Below are 22,762 nucleotides of genomic sequence, written 5' to 3' on the forward strand. Positions count from 1 at the left end.
GTGTTACTGACAGATTTGCAGTTGTGATGCCATAGCCAAAAATAACTTTGGGATGGTTGCTGTCCCTGTGGCTATAAATACTTAGCTTTTCAGAGATCATTGACACACCCCTCCTTGACTATTGCTATCTCATGCTTTGTCTAGTTAAGCTAAATGTGTCTGCTCTATTTTGGATAAGAACAATGACCACGATACATGATTAAAACTACTTTTTTCCTCCAAAACCAACATAACTAATTTTTTCTTTTTTCTTTCATTGAGACAAGATTAGAATTACATAATTTTTGAACTATTATCAATAGGTAAACAAGTTTGCTTTATGTTTGTTATAAGCTTGGTTAATCAAACGTAAATAGGCAAAACAGATAAATAGGTCTGCATCTACATCTGATTTATTCATTGTACTGGAGAGTATGAGTGTCAAAGTTTGCCCAAATAAAGCTATAATAGAAAACATAAAGAAAGATAAAGGTTCCTCCAGAGTGCAGCTGCTTTTATTTTGCACGGTAAAAGCGGAAGTCCCGAGCAGCGCACATGGCACCAGTGCGCTTGACGAGGCTCGGTCAGTCCAGTGATTAGCCTGATTTCCGTGGGACAGGGAAGCCCAAAGGGTGGGTAGGGTTTTCAGGAACCCAGGACAGGGCACAAGCAGCGCAACTTTATAAACTAACAGTTGGGGCCAAAGTTTGTAACTACGACACTTTCTCCTAACTTTATTTTCCCTTCCAGTGACCATACAGTCGTGTAGTTTTCCTTTCGACACTGGAGGAGGAGAAAGGCTTGGGAGATTTTTCGGAGAAGTCGGGAGCAACTTGAGTCGAAGCCCGGGCTGAGGGGCTGTGGCCATGGCTGGGAGTGGAGGAGTCGGTGGGCTTTCTCCGATGGGCCCCGCGCCGCCGATGTGGTATCACCGGGACCTGAGTCGAGCCGCGGCCGAGGAGCTGCTGGCCCGCGCCGGGAGAGATGGCAGTTTCCTGGTGCGGGACAGTGAGAGCGTGAGCGGGGCTTACGCCTTGTGTGTGCTGTAAGTAACTTTGGCTCTCAAAAAACTTTATGCGTCTAGCTTGTGTTTCCGGGCTACGTTTTTGCCTCGACGCTCCCAGTACCAAATGTTTTTGTTACAATTAAATGCCCGCTAGGACGTGAAATGTTAAGGCTGAAGGAGGCTTTCCACAAGACCCTGGGCTCTTCTAGCGCTACTGTAATAATCCTGAAACTTACGTGTAAATTTGCTAACATGTAAAATGAATTGCTCCTGTGCTCCTTCATTTTATCAGGACAAACTGAGACTTGAGCACTGTCTTGTGAGACTGTGGCATTGTTTTACTGGGAGGACTGAACAGAAAAAACAGTCAGTCTTGTGGCAGGGCCTTAATGGTAAGATGCTGAACTGTGTTTAAAATGGATACTGTAATGGTGTGGTTAATCAAAGCCATTTGTCTAGAAACTCTAATATGGCTTACCTAAAGTATTTATTGGTTTACCAGCTATGATACACCCATGAGCCCTATATCCAGTTAGTAAACATTGTTATTAGTCTTAACCTGTCCCATAGTTTAATATTTTTGTTCAGCAAAGTGCGCAGATTTAAAGTGGTACAGATTTAAACAATAATTTATGGAGTTAAAGTGTGATAAATTATGTTAATAGACTTACATTTTATGATGCTCTAATATGAACTGTATATGATCTATGACAAAACCCCCAAATAGAACACTACAAATAAATCAAATGACAAATAAAGTTGCTTGTAGCCCCTCTCATGCACAGCCCAAACTGTGTGCAGCAGTCGCAGGAAATAAAAGGCCGGTGATTCAGCACTCTGACATTGACTCGACCTACATCCCCTATGTGTCAGTTGATCCCGTGCCAAGTTCAGTGTGCTTATGTTTACACTCTGTTAGAGTGAGTTTTTCAGACTCCTACAGTGTTGTATAAAAGTCACCAGTAATGTAGAGTTCACTTAGTTACATTTGAAATTACAGTTCTTCATATCACTACATCATCACATCACCCACATAAGGTTCCTGCCTTTTGAGCTTTCCCATATCAGTTCTTCAAATCTGCAAAATAAAACTCTTGGGCTAGTATGACATTAGCTACAATAAACAATAATTGGCATTATTTAGCTGTGTGTTTCATGATTTGGATTACAAATGGTAAATGGTAAATGGTCACATTTTTCTATAGCGCTTTTCCACCTTCAAGGCACTCAAAGCGCTTTACAACAAGGCACCACTCACCCATTCACACATACATTCACACACCAGTGTACGCAGACAAGTTACAAATTGGTATGTTATATATTCTGTGCATCTGAGATCTCAGGTGCACAGCATCACTAGAAGAAGAGTTAATAGTTAATAATTTATTCATTTGTGGCTGTTTCATTTGAGTTTCAAGTTTGTTGCATTAAATGTATTACAGCAGATGCCCTTCCCTGTGAAACCCAAGGCTTTGTTTATCTGGACTTGAGACAGGCAAGTGTACAAATATGTGACCCCCTTGTTAGTGTCAGGACCAAGCAGAGTTGCGTGGGGAGTGATGAAAAATATTCTCAGGATTTTGCGAGCTCATTCATTTATTTGATCACAAGGAAATCACAAGGAAATATTGACTTCTTTGGTTGAATTTACAGAAAGTTAATTAGTTACAAATAGTTTGCATTTAGATTTAAAATTTTGCCCTATGTTTAGGGGTGTGCAATATTGACAATCACATCAGAAAATGTGCCTGCAAATGTCTCGCAGTGCACCAACTGGAACATACAATTAAAAACAAAAGGGCAGGATTATCACATCATACTTTTGTTTTGAAGATTAGGCTAGATGTTTCTGTCTCTTTTTGAGGTTGTTATTTTTTTAATTGTTTTGATTATAAACAATGTACTTTATATTCTCTTTTTCCACATCTCCAAAACATCAATTGCAATGTTATCAATTTTCCAATATATCTCCCACCCTTACCTATCTAACATACTTTTCAACAGACTCAAGAACTTTTAAATTTAGCTCATAAGTAAAAATATATCCAGACTGCTTATTATTACCGCTAGAACAATAAAATTTCATCCTAAACTGATCTAATTGTTGTGGGGGGCTGTCTTTCTCAGAGGTATTGAATTTTCTTGTCAGGAATATGTTGTATCGACTCAACGCGTCTTTACATGTCAGGGATGGCTGTCTGTGTGAGAATTTCAAATCTGAGACGCTGAAAACATTCCTCTTTATAAAACCTTTTTATTTCATAATATCTTTATATTATTACAATAACTCTTTAACACTAGTCTAGTAACGTGCATCTGGGCTCGATTAACAGTATGCTTAGAATCATGAAGAAGAACTTTGAAGTAAAATTATTCTGTTACCAACCAATTTTGTTAGTTAATGTCAGCAACATAGTCCCTAAGCTATTATTAAACATTAGAGATTCAGGATTTGTTAATGTCAGATGCTTATCAATTCTAAAACCAGTATCACAACTAGATACAGTATTAAGGATGTATCTATACTGGGGAAAAAAAAATCACATGACTGCATAAAATTGGACCTTTCCTGAATAGTTCCATCTTGAGTTGTATCAGAACCACATAGTATTATAAACAAATACTACTACTTTGTGTTGTCTATGAAAGAGCTTTGAAAATAATCACAGAAATCAGTATCTAGTACAGAGTTTGAAATTTTATTGTCGTGCCAACACTAGTATGTAAATGATACATGCATGGATTGTGAATGTTTATTCTTTTTTTCTGGACATTTACAACAAAAACAAAAGCAATTATATTTCATGATGTCATTCTCGTCTGTTGTCTTTCACAGTGGAACAATGGAGGTATACAGGCAATAGGCACAGACTTGTCCAAGTTTAATATTTAGTCTGATCAGTTTTAGGAAATACTGGAAGGGAGCAAACCAATCAAGGAGGTTTTGGAAATATGCAACAACCATCCCTGGCTGTTTGTCAATTTGTCCAATCTTATGCCTTCCTTGTGCATGTGCCTGTTATAGTTTTGCTGCTCCTGAAACAATAGTATTTACCTCACAGCCCTGTGGAGAATCTCCGCTCTGAGCCAACAGGAAGACAGACTTCAGCCCTGTTTGCGACTTGGATTTTCCCCCCAAAAGCCCTAGTCTTATCACATTCAATGATTAACCTAGATTACGTGTCAAAAAGGTCAAATAATGGCAAAAGGGGCAAATGCTTTATGTTAAAGGTGCATTATGTAACTTTTCTAGTGAAGGGTTCAGGAATTACCACCTGTCTGTTGCCAATGGAGATGTTCTGGCCACAATGTGGGATTAAACTTGTCCGTCTCCTTGGAGACAATCATGTGATGTTAGCAGTGTACCTTTTATATATAGTTCAAAAGTTGATAACCCAAATACACCTCAGGGCAAATGTGGCATGTGGCACGTCAAAGTAATTATTAGACTTTAATTATAAGCTGTTGCTGATTTTTAATCTTGTTCCACTAGTTTTGCTGCATTTGTCTATTGACCCAATGTAGAAAAACATTCTGCTCTGAATTATTTATATTATAATAGTCTACCCCACAGTCTACACTAGTTTTGGATAAAGTTTGCAGAGCCCAGTGTATTTCATGCTTCCCTGATAATGACCTGGAAAGACCGGAAAACCAGCTGAGCTCTCCGACAGAGAAGAATTCCTCTCATGGATTTATTCTTTCCTGGTTATTTGTATGTGTTTGGTTACAAAGTGCTGTGCAGGACATGGGGCAGACGTTTGTTACGTTTTCTGCCTCTAAACTTTCACTAACATCACAACAATGAGATCACAACAGTGGGACCACAACAAACCGCAACCTCTGATTATTAATAAATTGGAGGTTTCACGCACGCTCCACTGGGTAGACATAAGAGTGGACATAAAAATCATTGAAGTGGGGGCTGCAGGCATGTTATGGTAGCTCTCACTACTGCTGACGTATTGATCATTAGCTGGTTTAGAGATCTACAGTTGAAAATAGACCGCAGACACAACTGCTAAACCAGAACTATTGTAGTTTAACAATAGCACTATCTCCGTCATGTTATGGTATGCTACTGTAATGATAAAGGACAACAGTCTGTATGCTATGATGGACAGCGACAGGTTTGGGCTCTCCACACCATTTAGGCCCCTCCTTACACTGGGTCATGTATGTATCATCAAAGTAAATGGAAGGACCTACTGAACCTATTGACAGTTTCGTATTGTAATAGTTCTTAGGCCTGTCACAATAACAACTGTGTGTGAAAAGTGTGATGTATTACTACTTTTTTATTTAATTAAAAAATATATATGATAAATGACAATATAATATATGCTACTAAAAAGCATACTCCCAATAAAGCATTTTTCTAAATACATCTTATCTTAAATAAACCATAAGCTGCAATAAACACACTGGACAATAAAACAATTTAATAGCAATTGTAATAAAATGAGTTATGGCTTTATAATCGTGTGACCCTCTACAGCTGTGTGTTTACCTACTACTTAAAATAAAAACAATATAGCTTCATAGGGCATGCCAAAATGTAAATATAATATAAATACCATGTTAATAAATTTGGTGAAACGGTATATAACAGCATATTATTGGCTGCTTTATCAATGTATTGCCAGTAAAGTTTTTTTTGCATATTTTGCTAACTTGGTTGCTTGCTTAGAGAAAGGAAACTATCTAAATTTGTATTCATTCATTTACTGTTCTGATAAATAAAATTGGTCCATTTCATATTAAAGTTTATGCAGGAAGTGTTTAAAAAAAGAAATGTTAAAATGCATATGGTTCCTAAAAAAATAGTGATTGCAGAATGTCACATGCAATTTATTGATTACCACATGTATCGCAAATATTGCAGAGTGAGAGACATATCGTATTGAATCGTGATAAAACCTGTAATAAAGATACAAATAAGATAGAGTCTAATTCTTTCCCCTTTTTTTTCTCTCCAGGTTTCAGAAACATGTCCACACGTACAGAATCCTCCCAGACGAAGAGGGCTTTCTAGCTGTCCAGGTAGGCTCTTGATGTTGGGTGTATCCTGCTCATATGTGTGGTAGAAATGGCTGACTCAGTAGTATTGGACAGGCAGAGTGGGCAGAGATGCTTTTGTTGGCTCTGATCTCTAAACACACTTGTACATGTGTGGGGCAACAGCAGCCTCTTTGTGTCTCAGGCCCAGCAGCTGTGAGATTGTCGCCACCACCTCTCGTCGCCACACAAGCTCCAGCACAGTGCTATCGTTTACTATTTGAAGACTTGTATGAAGACTATTTTGAGTGGCACATGTGGCAAATTATAGACCATCCAACTGCCAGATAACACACTAAACCCAAATGATTTAAAGTATACGACTCAAGGGGTGGAGGCAGGGGGGATAGACACTAGAGTATCTTTTTTTTATGGAGAAATGTGGGCAGCATTTTCTGACCTCAACCACAAGGTCTACTTTTATTGTAGGTTTGGTGTTGGCAGTTTAAATATGTCTTCCACCTTTACTTGATTATCTAGTTATCTAAAAATAATACTCTAAATATTAAAGACAATATAGTAGTTTGTATAGCAAGGCCTATATGTTATGCTGTTTGTAAGTTTCAATTCAAGTTGTAGTGCAAGTAATCAGTATTTTCTATGAATGAGATAAAACAAACTAATCCTGTGCTACACCCCTTTGCTGTTCTCTTCTCTGTGAGGCTCATGAAAAGCACATCACTTCTTCTTCTATTTCTTCCAAACAAACCTATTTGAATTTAAAATGGTAAATGGTCACATTTTTCTATAGCGCTTTTCCACCTTCAAGGCACTCAAAGCGCTTTACAACAAGGAACCACTCACCCATTCACACACACATTCACACACCAGTGTACGCAGACACTGTGGGCAAGGTGGGTTAAGTGTCTTGTCCAAGGACACAACGACAGCATTCATCTGTGGGAGCTGGTATCACACCAGCCAACCTGTGGGTCAGTGGATCTGACCGCTCAACCTGTGATGTTTATGTTGAGAGCTGGATTCGAACCGCCAACCTTTAGATCAGTGGGCGAATGTTCTACCAACTGAGCTACTGCCGCCCTAAACGCGATTAATCTTTTTTTTTTTTTTTTGTGCTTAGCCTTAGTTTAACTATTATTGCTGTTAACACAGCCTGTAATAAGCAACACTGTATTCAGTGTTGAGTCTGAAGAAACAGCCAATGGGATTGTGTCTTTTTATTATGCAAAACAGTCAACAGCCAAATATCCATAGTGATGCCTATATTTGACAATAATTATCTTCCATAATATTATTTGTTTATTGTTTATTACCTTTTTTAGCTCAACTGTGTGAAGACTGCCATCAATAATATAGTTAGACTTAAGTTTGTCCCTTTCTCAGACATCTCAGGGTGTGCAGCCGAAACGGTTTAAGACATTACCAGAGTTGGTGTCACTGTACCTCCAACCAAGCCAAGGTTTGGTGACTACTCTCCTGTACCCAGTGGACAGAGAAGAAACTGCTGTGAGTGACGACAGGGACTATTCAGGTACAGAGGGATAAGACTAGGCAAACTCTCCCCCTTATGTTGTTAATAATGCACATTAATAACTGGATATACTTTTGGTAGACGGTGAGGATGAAAAACCACCACTCCCTCCAAGATCCGCCTCCACCTCCACCCCCCCTGGAACAGACCCTCCCACGGAAAGGTACATTTTGTGCCAGTATTATGGCAGTTAAGAGTGCATCTGAATAATTTTTATCCATCTTTGTAACACTAAGCAGGCAAGCTGTCCTATATATCCTCTGCTGCCTAATACACCTTTCACTTTATAAAAGGAAAACCAAATCCTGTTGTACTCAGATGATGCTAGCCACTAAATGGAGAGTCCCCTGATCCACCTTGCAACTCTTCTTACTGCTTAGAACACTGTTGATTATTTTTTTATTGTAAAATATTCAATCAGTGTGCTGTTACTGTTTTTATGCAAATAATGTGGTGAAATTCATGTTACCAAAGAAAAACACAAACTACACTACAGTTGACAGCATAAATAGATCTAATACATTATCAGATTGTTTTGAATGTAGCTTTGTTTGTTGCGTGAGATGAAAATATGATTGGGGCAGCGTTACGTGGGGGATGGGGAAGTTGCTGGTAAACTCTGTCTGGGCTATGTTTGTGCCTGTGGGTGGTAACTTACATAGTCTGGAGTCTGCTCCTTGGATTAGAGGAAGTGTGTGATTCTAAAAACCCTGACTACAGATATAAAAAGGCATGTGAATGTTATTTTTAGGCCATTATAAATAAAGGGTGAATCATCATTTTGTGGCAGTAGTTAAAATATCACCAATAGGTAAGTCTGTCTCTTTTGTGCTTTAGCACTCCAGCAGCTAACGGCCTCAGCACCATTTCCCATGAATACCTCAAGGGCAGCTACGCTCTGGATCTGGAAGCGGTTAAACAAGGAGCCTGCTCTCTCCCTCACCTCAACAAGACACTAGTGGCTTCATGTAAACGTCTCAATGGGTATGAAACACTATGAATAATCTAATGTTAAGTGATCTATTCCTAGGGGTTTACTAAGTATTTTAGTTAAGTTAATGTGTTTCTATAAACACCAATCACCTTCATGGGCTGGGCCAATGCGACCTCAGTAAACTCACAATCATAATGTGGTTACAGTGAAAGTAAATAACAGAAACTCACTCACTGGAACAATAATGATTGTAACTGTTACAGAGCTGCTTCACGAGCCTTACAGTTCCTTGTTTTATGTACATTCACTTCTGTTGCACAATGTAAATGTATTCATACAGTAATAATAACTTTTTTGTATTGGAGGCATTGTTTCACACTATCCAGAATATATTTTTTCCTATACAGAGAGGTGGACAAGGTGTTGTCTGGGCTGGAGATACTGTCTAAAGTCTTTGACCAGCAAAGTGCCTTCATGGTGTCAAAGATGATTCAACAGGTAATTTTCTTTGTGTTTGTGATTTGATATGTTACAGATTAATGTGCCAGTATATCTGGCAAATGTATTAAAAGTTTCAAATAGAAACAGAATTGGTGACATAATGCCCTTAAGTAACCAGTTAGCATGCTTTTAAAATCCTCTTTAAAACAAGGCTCTTGTGTGTGCCTCAGCCAATCAGAACAGTTTTATGAAATAATACAGTGTGAGAAAGTAAATCTTAGCACACACTCGACTTGCCTCTATGGCGCTAAAGTTGGAGAACTAATGTATTTTAATATTATGACAACCAGTTCAAAGCATACTGTAGGTAAGTACAAGTAGGCATATCACTTGAATTAACATATTTTAGATAGACATATTGTTGTAAATATTGGCTTCTAAGCTGATGTATTTTCTGTGTCTTAACAGTCTGTAAATCAGGGTGGTGACCAAGAACTGGAGAACCTTGTGACAAAGCTTGCCATTCTCAAAGACCTGCTCTCCTCCATAGAGAAGAAGGTATGTTTGGACAATTGGGCAAGCAATATTAATTGGTTTATTATTTTTCACACAGGGCTGAATATTTCACAAAATGTCTTAACGGAAATGTTGGCAGCTAATTTGCTTAATTGTGTGTGTTTTGTAATCAAGCTCTGACTTTTCTTTGCGAATGTAACAATATAGTTAGCAGAACTGCTTAGGAAGGAAGTGATTACTGCACAGTCAAGCTAGAGACAATATCTAGCCTCATGTGTTGTCACTCTGCCATAAGTTTTCTGAAGGCTGTAGATCCTCCAGGAAATAGGAAGCTGTTTCCTTGTTGACATCAACAATGGGAGTGAAAACAATGCCATATCAGTGTGTTTCTGTGTTTGTAACCCTGACCCAAATCTCTGTAATGCAATTTATTTCATTCTTAATTAATTCCCCTATTCATTTTCTTTACTAGGCTCTCAAAGCTCTCCAGGACATGAGCCTGCCCTCTCCGTGCTCCCCTAATCCACCGTCCATGCGCAACAGTAAATCCATCCCAGTGCAAGCCTTTGAGGTACACAGAACACACCAGCATAGAGACATGTGGCTGCTCTTCTGCCTTTTTGAGTCATGTTTGTGCCTTGTTTTGCCCTTGTTTTGCTGACATAAAAAATATACTTTTTCTGGTGTAGATTAATGTTTTAATTTATGGTGGTGTATTGGGTAATGGGGACTACATATAACTCACCATCATTATATTCTGTAGCTAGTTTAAGAGGCGTATTAGTTTAATCATAGTCTATTCAGTGTTCTAATACGAAATGTCATTGTGGTGATGGCAGCAGATAATGTTAGCAAACTAAAATGCTGACATATTGGTTTCCTGTTTGAAAAGAACTGGGTTGAGGTTACTGTGATTAGATTATGAGGATGATTTATGAGATATAACTTGTGCTAAAATATGATCAGATATGGGGACCATGTAAACACTGTGTGGTTAAAATGTCATTTTTAAAAACTTTTTATTCCCACTCAGGTAAAGCTGGATGTCTATCTGGCTGAACTGACAAAGATCGGTAAGAGTCAGAAGTACACTTTGTCTGTGGATGTGGAGGGAGGAAGACTTGTGGTGATGAAGAAGGTGAAAGACAGCCAAGAGGACTGGACCACATTCACACATGATAAAAGTAAGTTTTTATTATATCCTCGTATGTAACCCATGTTTATTATTTCTCTTCCACATTGAGCGTCTTTCTGTCTTCAGTTCGTCAGCTGATCAAGTCACAGAGAGTTCAAAATAAACTCGGTATAGTCTTTGAAAAGGAGAAGGACAAGAGCCAAAGGAAAGACTTTATCTTTGCAAGTGCCAAGGTTAGGAAACGCCAACTTTAATGTTTTTCAGTTCATGTCGGATAAACTCATTCTGTATTTGAACTCCGCTGAATTCCCCACACTGATTTACATATACTATTTGTAGTTCAGTGTTTTAGGTTTGACTCTTTTCATGATGGTGATTTTATATTTTTGTAGTTTGTATTTTTGTTTTTGCAAGTATAACTGAAGGATAATGAGTATTGAATGTTTTGTTATTTTATACTGCCATCTAGTGGTTTGTATAATATTTTACTTTGTGGTCTTGTGTTTTTATAGAAACGAGAAGCTTTCTGTCAACTTCTGCAGCTCATGAAAAACAAACATTCCAACCAGGATGAACCTGACATGATTTCCATATTTATCGGCACCTGGAACATGGGTGAATGTTTATTTATATTTTTGCAGATTAGATCTATTATCTTTACTGCACTGTGGACCTAGTTTTGATTTATTTGCTAATTTGCTCTAGGTTCTGTGCCTGCTCCCAAGTCTATTGCTTCATGGGTGTTGTGCCGTGGCCTTGGAAAAACTCTGGATGAGATGACCGTCACCATCCCTCATGACTTGTATGTGTTTGGTAGCCAAGAAAACTCTGTCTGTGATCGCGAATGGATTGAATCACTACGAACGTTATTAAAAGAACAAACAGAAGTGGACTACAAATTGGTAATAATACATTTCTTTTAATATGGATACAATCTTACAGGAATAATTGTAGTAGTTTGGCTTTGTACATTACTTTCACTAACAAATGTTTTTTAATCATTTATTAAAGATAGCAATTCAGACACTGTGGAATATAAAGCTTGCTGTGCTGGTGAAGCCTGAGCATGAGAATCGTATTAGCCATGTGGGAATGTCCAGTGTAAAAACAGGAATTGCTAACACATTGGGTAACCATCAAAATTTGAAATTCTACTTTCTGGTACCGATTTAAAATGTCATATGTCATTCCATACAAATATTTACTTATTGCGTTTTTACACTGTGTATTTTAGGTAACAAAGGAGCTGTAGGTGTGTCTTTTATGTTTAATGGTACCTCTTTTGGCTTTGTAAACTGCCACTTGACATCAGGGAATGAAAAAATTGCCAGGTATCCTTTTTTTTAATCACAGATGTACAGAATGATTATATGATAAATGCTATTTGTGTGTGACAAAAATTACACAACAGCTATATTTCTTCCTGCTGTAGGAGGAACCAGAACTACTTGGATATCCTGCGGCTGCTTTCTCTAGGAGATAAACAGCTGAGCTCCTTTGACATTTCATTGCGTTTTACACACCTGTTTTGGCTTGGGGACCTCAATTACAGACTGGATATGGACATTCAGGTACACTAGTATCACACTTGTCAGAGGAATTCATTGTTGCAAATTACATTACTAAGCTTTATATATTAAGCTTTATATATGAATCTTTTGTGTGCAGGAGATCTTAAACTACATTAATCGAAAAGAGTTTGAGCCCCTTCTCAAAGTAGACCAGCTTAATTTGGAGAGGGAAAAGAACAAGGTTTTTCTTCGCTTTGGTTTGTGGGACTTTAACCTCTAATAACATCATTTGAAAGCTCATTGAATATAATACATTAATGTATCATCTGTTATTTGTCTGACTGCAGCTGAAGAAGAAATCTCATTCCCACCGACCTATCGTTATGAACGTGGTTCACGAGACACGTATGTGTGGCAGAAGCAGAAGGCCACAGGGGTATGATCAAACTTCTCTGTCTACCTGTACTTCAGTGGTTAACAGCAATGTGTTTTCATGTTTATTGTAGATGAGGACGAATGTCCCATCTTGGTGTGACCGAATCCTGTGGAAATCCTACCCAGAAACACATATAGTTTGCAACTCATATGGTAAATGAAACTTTAATTATATAATCCATTCATTTATTCACATTTTAATTGTATTAGTTGTAAATGGGTGGTATAAAGAGTGTTTTGTTTTTGTTCATCAGGTTGTACAGATGATATAGTGACCAGTGACCATTCCCCTGTGTTTGCAACCTATGAAGTTGGTGTGACCTCCCAGTTTGTTTCTAAAAAGGGTACAACCATTATCAATATAAAACAAAATAAAAAAAAGTATATATTAAAAAATAAAAATATATATATATATATATATATATATACACACACACACATATACATTCATATACATACATATACAATTTATGCTTTGAATTAGGTTTGCCCAAATCCTCGGAGCAGGCCTATATAGAGTTTGAGAGCATAGAAGCTATAGTGAAGACGGCAAGTCGAACCAAGTTCTTCATTGAATTCTACTCAACTTGTCTGGAAGGTAAGATCACACAACATAACATAATTTACATTATTTTTCATGGGTATTTGAATCAGTTTAATAGTCAACCAAACAGTTACTGTATATAAACTTACACTGGCATAATAGAATATCTTTTTCTTTTCTATATCCTAACCCCTCCCGCATTGTATCAGGCAGTTAGTATATTGCATTTGTTTTTGACCTGGCTGCAGATTCCTTCCTCACTGTCCATTGCATAATGCTTTTGAATTGCATCAAGAACATACCCTGTCTCTTTGTTCCCTGTTTGCTTTACCCTTCTCCCTGCCGTTTTAATTGTCTTCCCTTACCCCCAATCTCCCCTCTCTTCTGTAGAGTTTAAGAAGAGCTACGAGAATGACAGTCAAAGCAGTGATAATGTAAATTTCCTGCGTGTCGGCTGGTCCAACAAGCAGCTCACCACACTCAAACCACTACTCTCTGAGGTCGAGTATCTTCAGGACCAACATCTACTGCTTACCGTCAAATCTCTGGATGGATACGAGTCCTATGGTATGTGAGAATTTGACATACACATAATTTTTACCTTTATTTACTCTACTGTTAAGCATTAAGCATTTATGCTCACCAGGAGAGTGTGTTTTGGCTCTGAAGTCCATGATTGGCAGCACACCACAGCAGTTCCACACCTACTTGTCCCATCGCGGTGAGGAGACAGGGAATATCCGGGGTTTAATGAGAGTCCGAGTTCCCTCTGAAAGGATGGGAACCAGAGAGAGACTCTATGGTAAGGTCATATGTTTCCAAGTTTCTGTCTGTGCTTATACAGCACAATTTATACGTAGATATACTTTAAGGTATTTCATAATTCCATTGCAGAGTGGATTAGCGTGGACAAAGATGAAACTGGAGGACCCAAAGGAAAATCGACTATCCACCCAAGGACAGGACATGAATATGTCAAGTCTGTACATTTCTTAGATATTTTATGTAATTTCTGATCATTTTATCAGACAAATATAAGTTTATTCATTCTTTCATTATTTGCACTTCTTAGGCCTTCCATAGTTCGCAAACAACTTGGAGAATTGGGTAAGGTCAGCGAGGAGGGTGAACGGAATAGCAAAGAGGAGACCTCTGCTAGGTAACTCTTCTATAAAGACAATTTTACCAAACTAAGGACTGATCAAATGTCTTTATTAAAGTTGGTTTGTTTGCCCTACCTAGGCCAAAACAGGATTCTTCTGACACAGACCCGCCCGTCAACAACAGCTACAACAATCCTGCGTACTACATCCTGGAAGGTGTCCCCAACCAGTCTGCAGCTGCTGCCTCCCCTGAACTTCTCACATCTCCTACCTCGACTACTGCCCCAGCAACTAAAGCCCCTCTCCCTTCCTCCGGCGCTCGTGCCAAACCCCCCTGCGGCCCCCCGGGACCCTCTCACTCTCGAGTGCTTCTAACGGGGCACCCGGTCAGAACCATCAACGAGGAGGGCCCATCTGAGGAGGACTCATGTGTAGCAGCACTGACACGGGGCGGGACAACTGGAAGCTCACTCAATCGCCCCCCACCGGACTTTCCCCCTCCCCCTCTGCCCAAAGGAGCCCTAGAGATGGTCACCGAAGTGCCTTTTCCCAAACCACGACCGGTTTATCCAGATATGGCAGAAGTCCGGATCCCAACAGCCAGTCCTGCCGCTCCCCTCGGACTTGGAGAGGGGTTCAGGCGAGGAGGTGGGGCAGCAGCAGTGGCGGCCAGTCTCATGGATGACCAGTCGTGTTCTGTGCTGCAGATGGCAAAGACACTGAGTGAGAGTGAATTTACAGGACCACCCCCACGCGCCCCCTCTGCACCGCCTCCACTCAGGGGGCAAGCTATGGGTTTTGGACTTGACGCCTGTCGCACATTCCCGCCCAGAAATCCAATCCCAGAGAGCATAGCAGAGGACATGCCTGAAGAGGTATGCATCAGGGAAGTTCAGAAGAATTACATTTAAAGCTGCACCACTAAAATACTAGGATTGTGTAATTAATAAAAAAAAAACATAGTTTCTCTAATTTAAAAACATGTACTATAAATAAATAAATAAAATTATTTGAATGATATGGGCACTGGGTTCTGCTCCTCAAAACCCAGATCAAAGCCACTCGTCTAATGTAGAGTGGCTTTTAGAACATGAATTACAAGAAATTGTTAATAAAGGGCTCTTCATCAATATAGAATTTTTGTATTTGGTGTGATCCAGGGGTACATCATCTTTTGATCACATTATAGCTTACAACTGATGTGTGATGTGTTTTACTCCAAATACAGCTGTGCATATTACGTTTAATGCCAATTAAAATGAGAATCAACATTAATTTGGCTATATTTACTATAAGAGCCCTTTATTTGCCATTTATTAGGGTTATAAAGTGATTTCAATTCTATGTTTGTTTCTTCTCTGTAGGCACTATGGGGTAGCAGTAGCTCATCCTTGTCTGTGGGGGAATCTTCAGTAGGCGAGTGGCTGCAGCGTTTGGGACTGGAGCAGTATGAACAGGGTCTTTTACACAATGGCTGGGATGATCTGGAGTTTCTAAGGTACACTTATTTACAAAACTCTCATTGGTCAAAAATGGGGTAAATGTGATTATGTGTGTTGAATATGTGTTTGTGGTCCACAGTGACATTACAGAAGAGGATCTGGAGGAGGCAGGAGTGCTGGATCCTGGACACAAGCGGATCTTGTTGGAAAGCCTCAGACAACAGCAGCAGCAGAAATGAACTGTGCTATGTAGGCCTGTGAGTGGTCCAAACCAGCCTAGTAATACTCTAAGACTCAAGTGCCAAAACGTCTCCCAAGTGGACTTCAAAAAGACTTTTTTTTTTTTACTGTATATATGTACTGTTAATTTGTCACTGTTATACATGTGGCCTTATTTAATATAATCATTTCAGTCCTTTGTGTTTCTCACCAAAATATAGCCATCAGCCTTAAACTGAAACGAGTCTAGCTAGTTTTATTTATATGTATATGTTTGACTGGAAGAAATGGGAATTCTTTCAGAAGAATAATGCAAAAATGCAGTTCATTTTTAAGAACTTAAATCTTTGAGCACTGCTTGTCTCAGGTTTTGTCTTGGACTCAATTCGTATACATTGGAGCTGCTAGAGTCGAAGCCAAGTAGGGAAACTGAGGTTGTCCGTTAGAATAAGGCTTCTTTGTGAAGCGAGTAATGTGGATCAAGGCTAGCAGTGAAGCAACATGAAATCAGCTTTTGTGTAATGTTGGGGCCATTGACTTATTCATACTAGTTGGTTTTCAGATGTATTTGGCACAAAGGGAATACGAAAAGAGTATACACAGAGTATCAGTGAAATTACAAAATCATGGGGGATATATTGGTTAATTTTTAAACATGGATTTGTTTCAATTTTAGGTTGCTAAATGTTACAAAATTTCCCAGGGAAAGGCCAAGTAGAATAACAAATTATTTTATATACAATAGATGTAATACAGTTGCCAAATAGTATGTCTGTAAGTAAGTGTTTTATTATTCTGTTACATTTTTGTAGCACATTCATTTTCATGTCACAGAATTTTACTATTGACGTCCATGGCTCTCATTTACCAATAGATGGCGCTGCTACTTTAACGATTGCTGACTTTGGAGATTCAGATCTGAAGACTCTAGTGATCATTAGATCTACCATTCTCACCATCAGGCCAGGTCGTTTTCATAATCTCACTTTTGCGTTTCTTTAAATCTGAGCAAATACAGTGCAAATGTGCCATATCTTGTTGCTCATTTTATGACAACTTCAACGCTATATTGATGTGCTGTTCAGACGATTTAAATATTGCTTTTAAGCCTCTTGGCATTTCAGTGTTCTTGTGTATATGTGTAAGAAATGTGTATGAAAAGTGTGCTTGTCTCCTGCCATTGTCTGTTATTCGTGTTTGCAAATGTTCAATGTGTTAACTTAATCTAAGACAGTTATTCATGTTTTTCAATTAAAATCTATAACAGTCTATGAAAAAAAAAAAGATTATTTACACTGAGAATGATGCGATGTTATGGTGGTTAAAGTTTGAGGAAAAGACTGAAAACGTCACTTAATGCGTCCATAATGTAGATTTATTTATTAATATTCAGAGTAGTGCTATAACTTCTCATTCACTAGAGCTTCTGTCTTTCATAGTTTCATAGATGTGTTGGTCCTTTGTAGACAGAATCTCGGCACCAAAAGAAATCTGCAAAGCAACAAAATAAAAAGGAAAGGAAGAAATGCTACTAACATTTTATATTACTAGTTACAGAGTTTACAGTCACACTTTTTATATAACAGTCCAAATAAATGTGTGGCTTACTCAGTCAAATAATTAAAATAATAATAATAAATACATTTGTTTTCCTTTTCTGTGTTGTATTCTGAAGGCAGAAGTGAGCAGACTGAGCAACATTAAGAGCAAATTGACAACTTCTTTCAATGTCCACACGGTTGAATCCTTAACATATGTAAAAATCTCACCAGTACACCCTAGTTGTACCATTACTCCCATAAAACTTTCATTTCAACACTGCCGTGAAAGTTGTAAACAAAAAAGGCTTGAAGGACATCGAATCTGAATGTGATGAGATTTAGACGGGTAGGAAGCCAGGAGGTTCCCATTACAAGTAATTGGATTGTGGGGTGAAGATTTGTAAAGTTGTTTTCCTTTGCTATTGTCTATGAGTCAGGGGCTTAAAGGAGGTTGTGCTTGCTGGCAAGTTTGTTTTGTGTCCTCAGCAAATATCAGAGTTAGTTCTACAATTTACATCTGGACTTGACTTCCATACTGAGCAGGGTCTTGTTACAATGAGACATTTGTGAGAAAAAGATGGCCGTAAACTAAACAGTAAACCTTAAACTATAACATTGCGGGTAATACAAAAGTGGTCTGTACATGTGGTGATTCAAATTTGTCTAACTATAAATTTATTTTGAGAGAAAGGCATCAGTGTACTCAACATTTAGTAGATTTTGTTGTCACGTTTTTAAAGGTTTGATTTTTGCAGGTTTAACACTATGTGCACAATAATTTCCAACATAGCAGGACATTTGTTCATCTCTAAAACTGTTCTGCCCAAAAGGTTGATGTCAAAGCAGGATTAGAGTACAGCTGTTTGCACCTGTAGTGTTCATAGTCTCCTCCATCAGCCTGCATGTCTTATTCCCAGCTCTCCCTCTCTGTGCTTCAAAACAGGTTTGTCTTGATGGCCGCCGGGTTGGGTTTTCTGTGGAAAGAGGACAGAACTCCAGCAAAGGGCCCGGTCATACTGTCCGGCTGCCAGGCTTTGAGGATCTCTTGAGTCTGGGCTGCAGGCTGAGCCACGGCTGGGTTGGCGGGCCCCAGGTTAGACCAGCTGGGCGCCTTGAGCCCCTGCAGCACTGGGGAGCTGGAGGTGTTGTAGACTGTTCCAGCGGGTGCAGGGCTGGGGCTGAGGCTGGCGGGGCTGCCCAAGTTCCCATTGCCTGACCCAGGCAGGGATGCAGTGCTGTCAGGCGTGGGGCTACAGGTGGACTCTTTAGACTCCTCGTCATCTGAGGAGGATCTGGGCTCTCCGTTCTTCTTGCCCGTGGAGCTGCTGCCAGTGCTGCCTGTGGAACCCCCGGTGCTGTTGGCTTTGGCATTGGCTGCTCGCTCCTGTTTGCGGAACTTTGCACGCCTGTTCTGAAACCACACCTGTTGGAAGAAAAAAAAAATGGATTAGGAATCTGTTTTACCACTGGTTTAGTTTTAATAATTTAGACATGCTTTAGGTCAGTTTATGTCGTCTTTAAAAGCTGAATATCTTCTGAGTTTGGTGCGAAATATCACTGCTTTAAAGTTAATGATGATGTTGTCATTTATATGTCCTGTAGTAACATGGATATTTTCCAGCTTTTCTTGTTTTACTTTATTTGCATTTTCAGAAGGCAGGCGGGAACATTTCTGACCTGTACGCGCGCTTCGGTTAGGTCAATCTTCAGTGCCAGCTCCTCACGGGTGTAAATATCCGGGTAGTGCGTCTCTGCGAAAACGCGCTCAAGTTCTTTGAGCTGGGAACTAGTGAAGGTGGTCCTGATCCGCCGCTGTTTCCTCTTCTCATTCAGGCCTGACGGATCCGAAAAAAATTTGTACGGTACTGCAAAAGACAGAAAAATTTTAAATGCCGTATTTATATATATATATATATATATATATATATATATATATATATATATATATATATATATATATATATATATATATATATATATATATATATATATATATAATATATATATATTATATTATATTATATTTTTGTCTAATTCTTCTTTGTAGCCTACTTTTATTATTTAGGATTCCTATGTTCACATCCATAAACAGAGTAATTGGTAGCCTAATTAGATTAGGAAGGCCTAATATTTATTTTTACATTTATCAGATAGGAGTGACAATAAAATAAATGTGTATATAAATAAGACACAATAATAATTTAGGTTCTTTTTAGGAAAGAACTTAGGACTTTTTTCTGTTTTGACATTTTTTCAGGTGCTTTTTGTTCAGGTTGCGGATGAGCTCTGGTTGGAGGCATACCTGAAGAGTAAGGTGTGGGCTGGTGCTCCCGCAGCGCTCCCAGGGTGCAGCTGGCCGTGCTGAGAGGAGTGCAGCCCGGGTTAGAGAAGGGCCCGCTCCTGATCGGGTTGTACTGGAACGAACTGGCTTGGCTGCATGAGCTGAAGTCCGCGTAGGCAGAGGCTTCCATGGCTGCCATGCAGGAGTCATAGGAGTTCAGATATGAGTAATCCATTTTATACATGGATGTGGACCGGCTGAATGACCGGCGTGTGCACGGGCAAAAGTACCAGGAGTGACGTTCAGACCCGCGTCAATCTGGAGTTGTACCGGGCTCACAGTGGTGAAAACAAATCAGAAGAATGTTCAGTCCTCAGTGGCTCTTGTGGAATCCAAATCCTTGTCACTACTCAACAGAAGATGCTGTGAAGTCTTGGAATAATCCAGAAGAGTTTCTGTCCACCCGCTTCAGCTTGTGCGCTCTTGCTCCGTTTGACAGTCCGTTGCAGTTTGCGCACGGTTTATAATAAAGTTGGCAGCGCGCGGAGACAATAGCAAGGCGGTGGTCTAGTTTCCATGACAATACCCTCTGCCTGCAAGGAGCCAATGGCAGAGTCGTGACAGCGCTGGACACGGGATGGTCACGCCCACAGGCCACGCACCGCCCACGTGCACCTCCGGCACGACATACAAGCCCAGGTGGCAGCCCGCTCTCTACGAACCTGACATAAACACTGGGCGCGCTTGATCCATATTATTTATTGTTCTTTATGTTATCAGATGTACAATACTAAGCCTATATCTGATAAGTGAGCATTATAGCAAAGGCCACTTCTTGTAGGCCTCACTATAGCCTACAAAAATGTTCATATTGTAAGAGGCCAGCTTAGGTCCAACCGTAGTCAGATTCTTTGGCTAGAAACCTATAGACTTACGCAATAATTAGCCTGCTTTTTATCATTTCAAATGACAAATCAAATGCATTAGTTAATTAAAAAGCTTAGCCATTTTATTATTGTAATTATTTCGATATAACCTAAAAAAATAGTAACATTATTAATACCCCTCTAAAAATGACACAAAATTCTCCAAATGTCTAAATATTTAGACCTACCTTTACAGTGCTGGCGTCAATGCGCAGAGCGCGTTTCTGCCGTAAGTCTTTATGTAGTTCAAAATGTCCAGATGTGACGCTGATTGGTGAGATTAAAAGCTTTGATTCGATTCCGATCACTTTTAGGGAGATGTCACTGGAGTGCGCGTCATTTTGATATATAGAAGAGAAAGGCAGAGGAGCGAGTGAGCAACCACGGCAGGCTAACCATAAACGCATTGACGCGTTAGAAATTGGTTTAAGTTTATTGTTCGGTGTCATACAATGTGATAAGTCATATCCCACATGGCCCCAGTGCACACCGCACACAGAGAGCGTGGAAAAGTGGCAGAGAAGCGCACTCCCCACACTTTTAGTTAAAGGCCATTTAAGACCACGCTGGTGCTTGTGGAATTAACAGGCTTTTTATTAGCGGATATATTTCAACAAATGATATGATCCACAAACCAAAAGGACGTTGCAAGCGCGCGACAAAATAATTAACTTTATTCTTGCGTGCGCGCGCACAAAGTGCACTCTTATCTTGGTGTCCGGGGGCGCTGTACGATGATCCTTAATGCCATTAACCCACAGAGTGTGGAGAGAGCGCACGCGTGCGTTTACTGCTCCAGCACCACACAGTCACAATAAATTTAGAGAGAGTCTATAAATAATCAGATTTGTCACAAGCTTGTTTTGCCACTTGCTTATAGGCCTATTTGTAGCAGTGCGCACTGGTGGCCTACATACACAACTTTGCAAAAATATAGGCTATAGCCTACCGAGCCTAAATTAACCTAAATTAAACATAAACCTATAGATCTTTTTTATCTGAATTAATTGCTCTTGTAATTATTATAGGATACGCTATGTTGCTTTATTGTGCTTAAAGTCTTGAATGGCAGGTGCAGCCCTAATAAAAAAATAGTCATTAGTTTAATTTTAATTTTCCCAAGTCATGAAAGAAAGTTCAACGGTGAATATGCTGGGAAACTTAAACAGTTTCTCCGCTAAACTCTCTCACCCAAAAGAGCAACTATGAGCGACCCTACTCCTCTCCCTCTAAACATTTCTAATCTAATCCCTTCAAAGGGGCAGCGGTCTCTTCCAGGCTCCTAATCCGCCCTTAGTGCCCGGGCGCAGGGGGAGACCTTTCCTCTGCGCAGCCTTTAACTTTGGACTTTTACATTCATGGGGCCATTTGACGGAAACAGTAACGGGAGGCTTTGGCATTCATGACGTCTGAGTCAACAGAGGGAAGCACAATGGTCCTCCAGAGGCTTCTGCTGAGGGACCCTGAGAGAGAAACCTCCACTTTATGGATAATAGGTCCATGATCTGACCAACGTAGGCTTCATATTGTAACTTCAGAAATTAACTTATTAGGAAGGTTACAATTAAAAACTCGACAGGAACTCTAAACTAAGAATTTATCGCTGAACCCCTGGGTTAGTCTGCAAAGTGCGTAATAGAGGCCTAATGTGCGTAATCAAATAATGTTTTTGCTGGCAGTTGAAAATCTTTGCAGTGTCATTAATATTCCAAGTTAGAGAAGATATAGTGGGCAGACCCCATCTACCCCAATTTGTCCAATTACAAAAAGCACATTCTGTAGAAAAATCATAATTCAATTGCCCGTGTTCGCCTTGTCTGTAGTCTCTGGGGTCCCGCTCCGCGCGCACAGGGAATGCAGAGCGCAGGGAGTGAGATGATACAAGATATGGGTGGACCTTGTGATGGATGGTGGGGTGGTTTTGATGGAGAGATGGAAGAGTGTATGGACATAGACAGGACATAAGGGATGAGTAAAAAAATGGGCCAGCAGACGCAGTGCACTAAAGAAAGGCCTCGCGGGAGGCCCATGCCGGTATATGTCATGAAACACGCGGTGGTGGTCTAAAGCAAGAGAAGCTGTCAGTCAGAGCGCGCGTCAGCCAGATCCATCCATCATTCAACGCACACACAACATCATGTCCCGTATGTTTCCCTGGTGAGGAAGCATGTTGCCATTATCGATTCTAAACGTGTTTAT

The 22,762-nt window shown here is 39.7% G+C and overlaps 2 protein-coding genes across 2 annotated transcripts; one reads left to right on the forward strand and one right to left on the reverse strand.

The window, feature by feature from the left end:
* The first annotated feature begins 512 nt into the window (after nt 1-512).
* On the forward strand, nt 513-17,424 carry inppl1a (inositol polyphosphate phosphatase-like 1a). Its single transcript, XM_055147730.1, has 28 exons — nt 513-611; nt 730-1,024; nt 5,965-6,028; nt 7,388-7,535; nt 7,617-7,698; nt 8,373-8,519; nt 8,877-8,967; nt 9,379-9,468; nt 9,899-9,997; nt 10,460-10,610; nt 10,688-10,794; nt 11,074-11,176; nt 11,267-11,463; nt 11,573-11,690; nt 11,796-11,892; nt 11,994-12,132; nt 12,230-12,329; nt 12,420-12,508; nt 12,579-12,660; nt 12,762-12,851; nt 12,992-13,105; nt 13,442-13,618; nt 13,698-13,853; nt 13,946-14,030; nt 14,124-14,206; nt 14,290-15,029; nt 15,519-15,652; nt 15,736-17,424. Exons 2-28 carry the CDS (start codon nt 846-848, stop codon nt 15,833-15,835), a joined length of 3,762 nt encoding a protein of 1,253 aa, XP_055003705.1. The 5' UTR covers nt 513-611; nt 730-845; the 3' UTR covers nt 15,836-17,424.
* Nucleotides 17,425-18,290: 866 nt separating this feature from the next.
* On the reverse strand, nt 18,291-19,881 carry phox2a (paired like homeobox 2A). Its single transcript, XM_020940507.2, has 3 exons — nt 19,659-19,881; nt 19,034-19,221; nt 18,291-18,779 (listed from the first exon to the last, which is right to left on the reverse strand). The coding sequence occupies exons 1-3, from the start codon at nt 19,879-19,881 to the stop codon at nt 18,291-18,293; spliced, it is 900 nt and encodes a 299-aa protein (XP_020796166.1).
* Nucleotides 19,882-22,762: the final 2,881 nt, after the last annotated feature.

This window comes from Boleophthalmus pectinirostris, unplaced genomic scaffold (assembly GCF_026225935.1).
Source record: "Boleophthalmus pectinirostris isolate CB_2022bp ecotype Guang Dong unplaced genomic scaffold, ASM2622593v1 HiC_scaffold_9, whole genome shotgun sequence".
In the NCBI taxonomy this organism is placed as follows: Eukaryota; Metazoa; Chordata; class Actinopteri; order Gobiiformes; family Gobiidae; genus Boleophthalmus; species Boleophthalmus pectinirostris.

What these genes read in the sequence shown, in the direction of transcription:
- inppl1a (XM_055147730.1), top strand. Translation starts at nt 846, where the DNA reads ATGGCTGGGAGTGGAGGAGTCGGTGGGCTTTCTCCGATGGGCCCCGCG. An exon ending in AGGGCTTTCTAGCTGTCCAG is followed by an intron (nt 6,029 to 7,387) that starts GTAGGCTCTTGA and finishes TCCCTTTCTCAG; the next exon opens with ACATCTCAGGGTGTGCAGCC. An exon ending in GATGATCTGGAGTTTCTAAG is followed by an intron (nt 15,653 to 15,735) that starts GTACACTTATTT and finishes TGTGGTCCACAG; the next exon opens with TGACATTACAGAAGAGGATC.
- phox2a (XM_020940507.2), bottom strand. Translation starts at nt 19,881, where the DNA reads ATGTATAAAATGGATTACTCATATCTGAACTCCTATGACTCCTGCATG. An exon ending in GCCCACACCTTACTCTTCAG is followed by an intron (nt 19,222 to 19,658) that starts GTATGCCTCCAA and finishes TGTCTTTTGCAG; the next exon opens with TACCGTACAAATTTTTTTCG. An exon ending in TAACCGAAGCGCGCGTACAG is followed by an intron (nt 18,780 to 19,033) that starts GTCAGAAATGTT and finishes TTCTTCCAACAG; the next exon opens with GTGTGGTTTCAGAACAGGCG.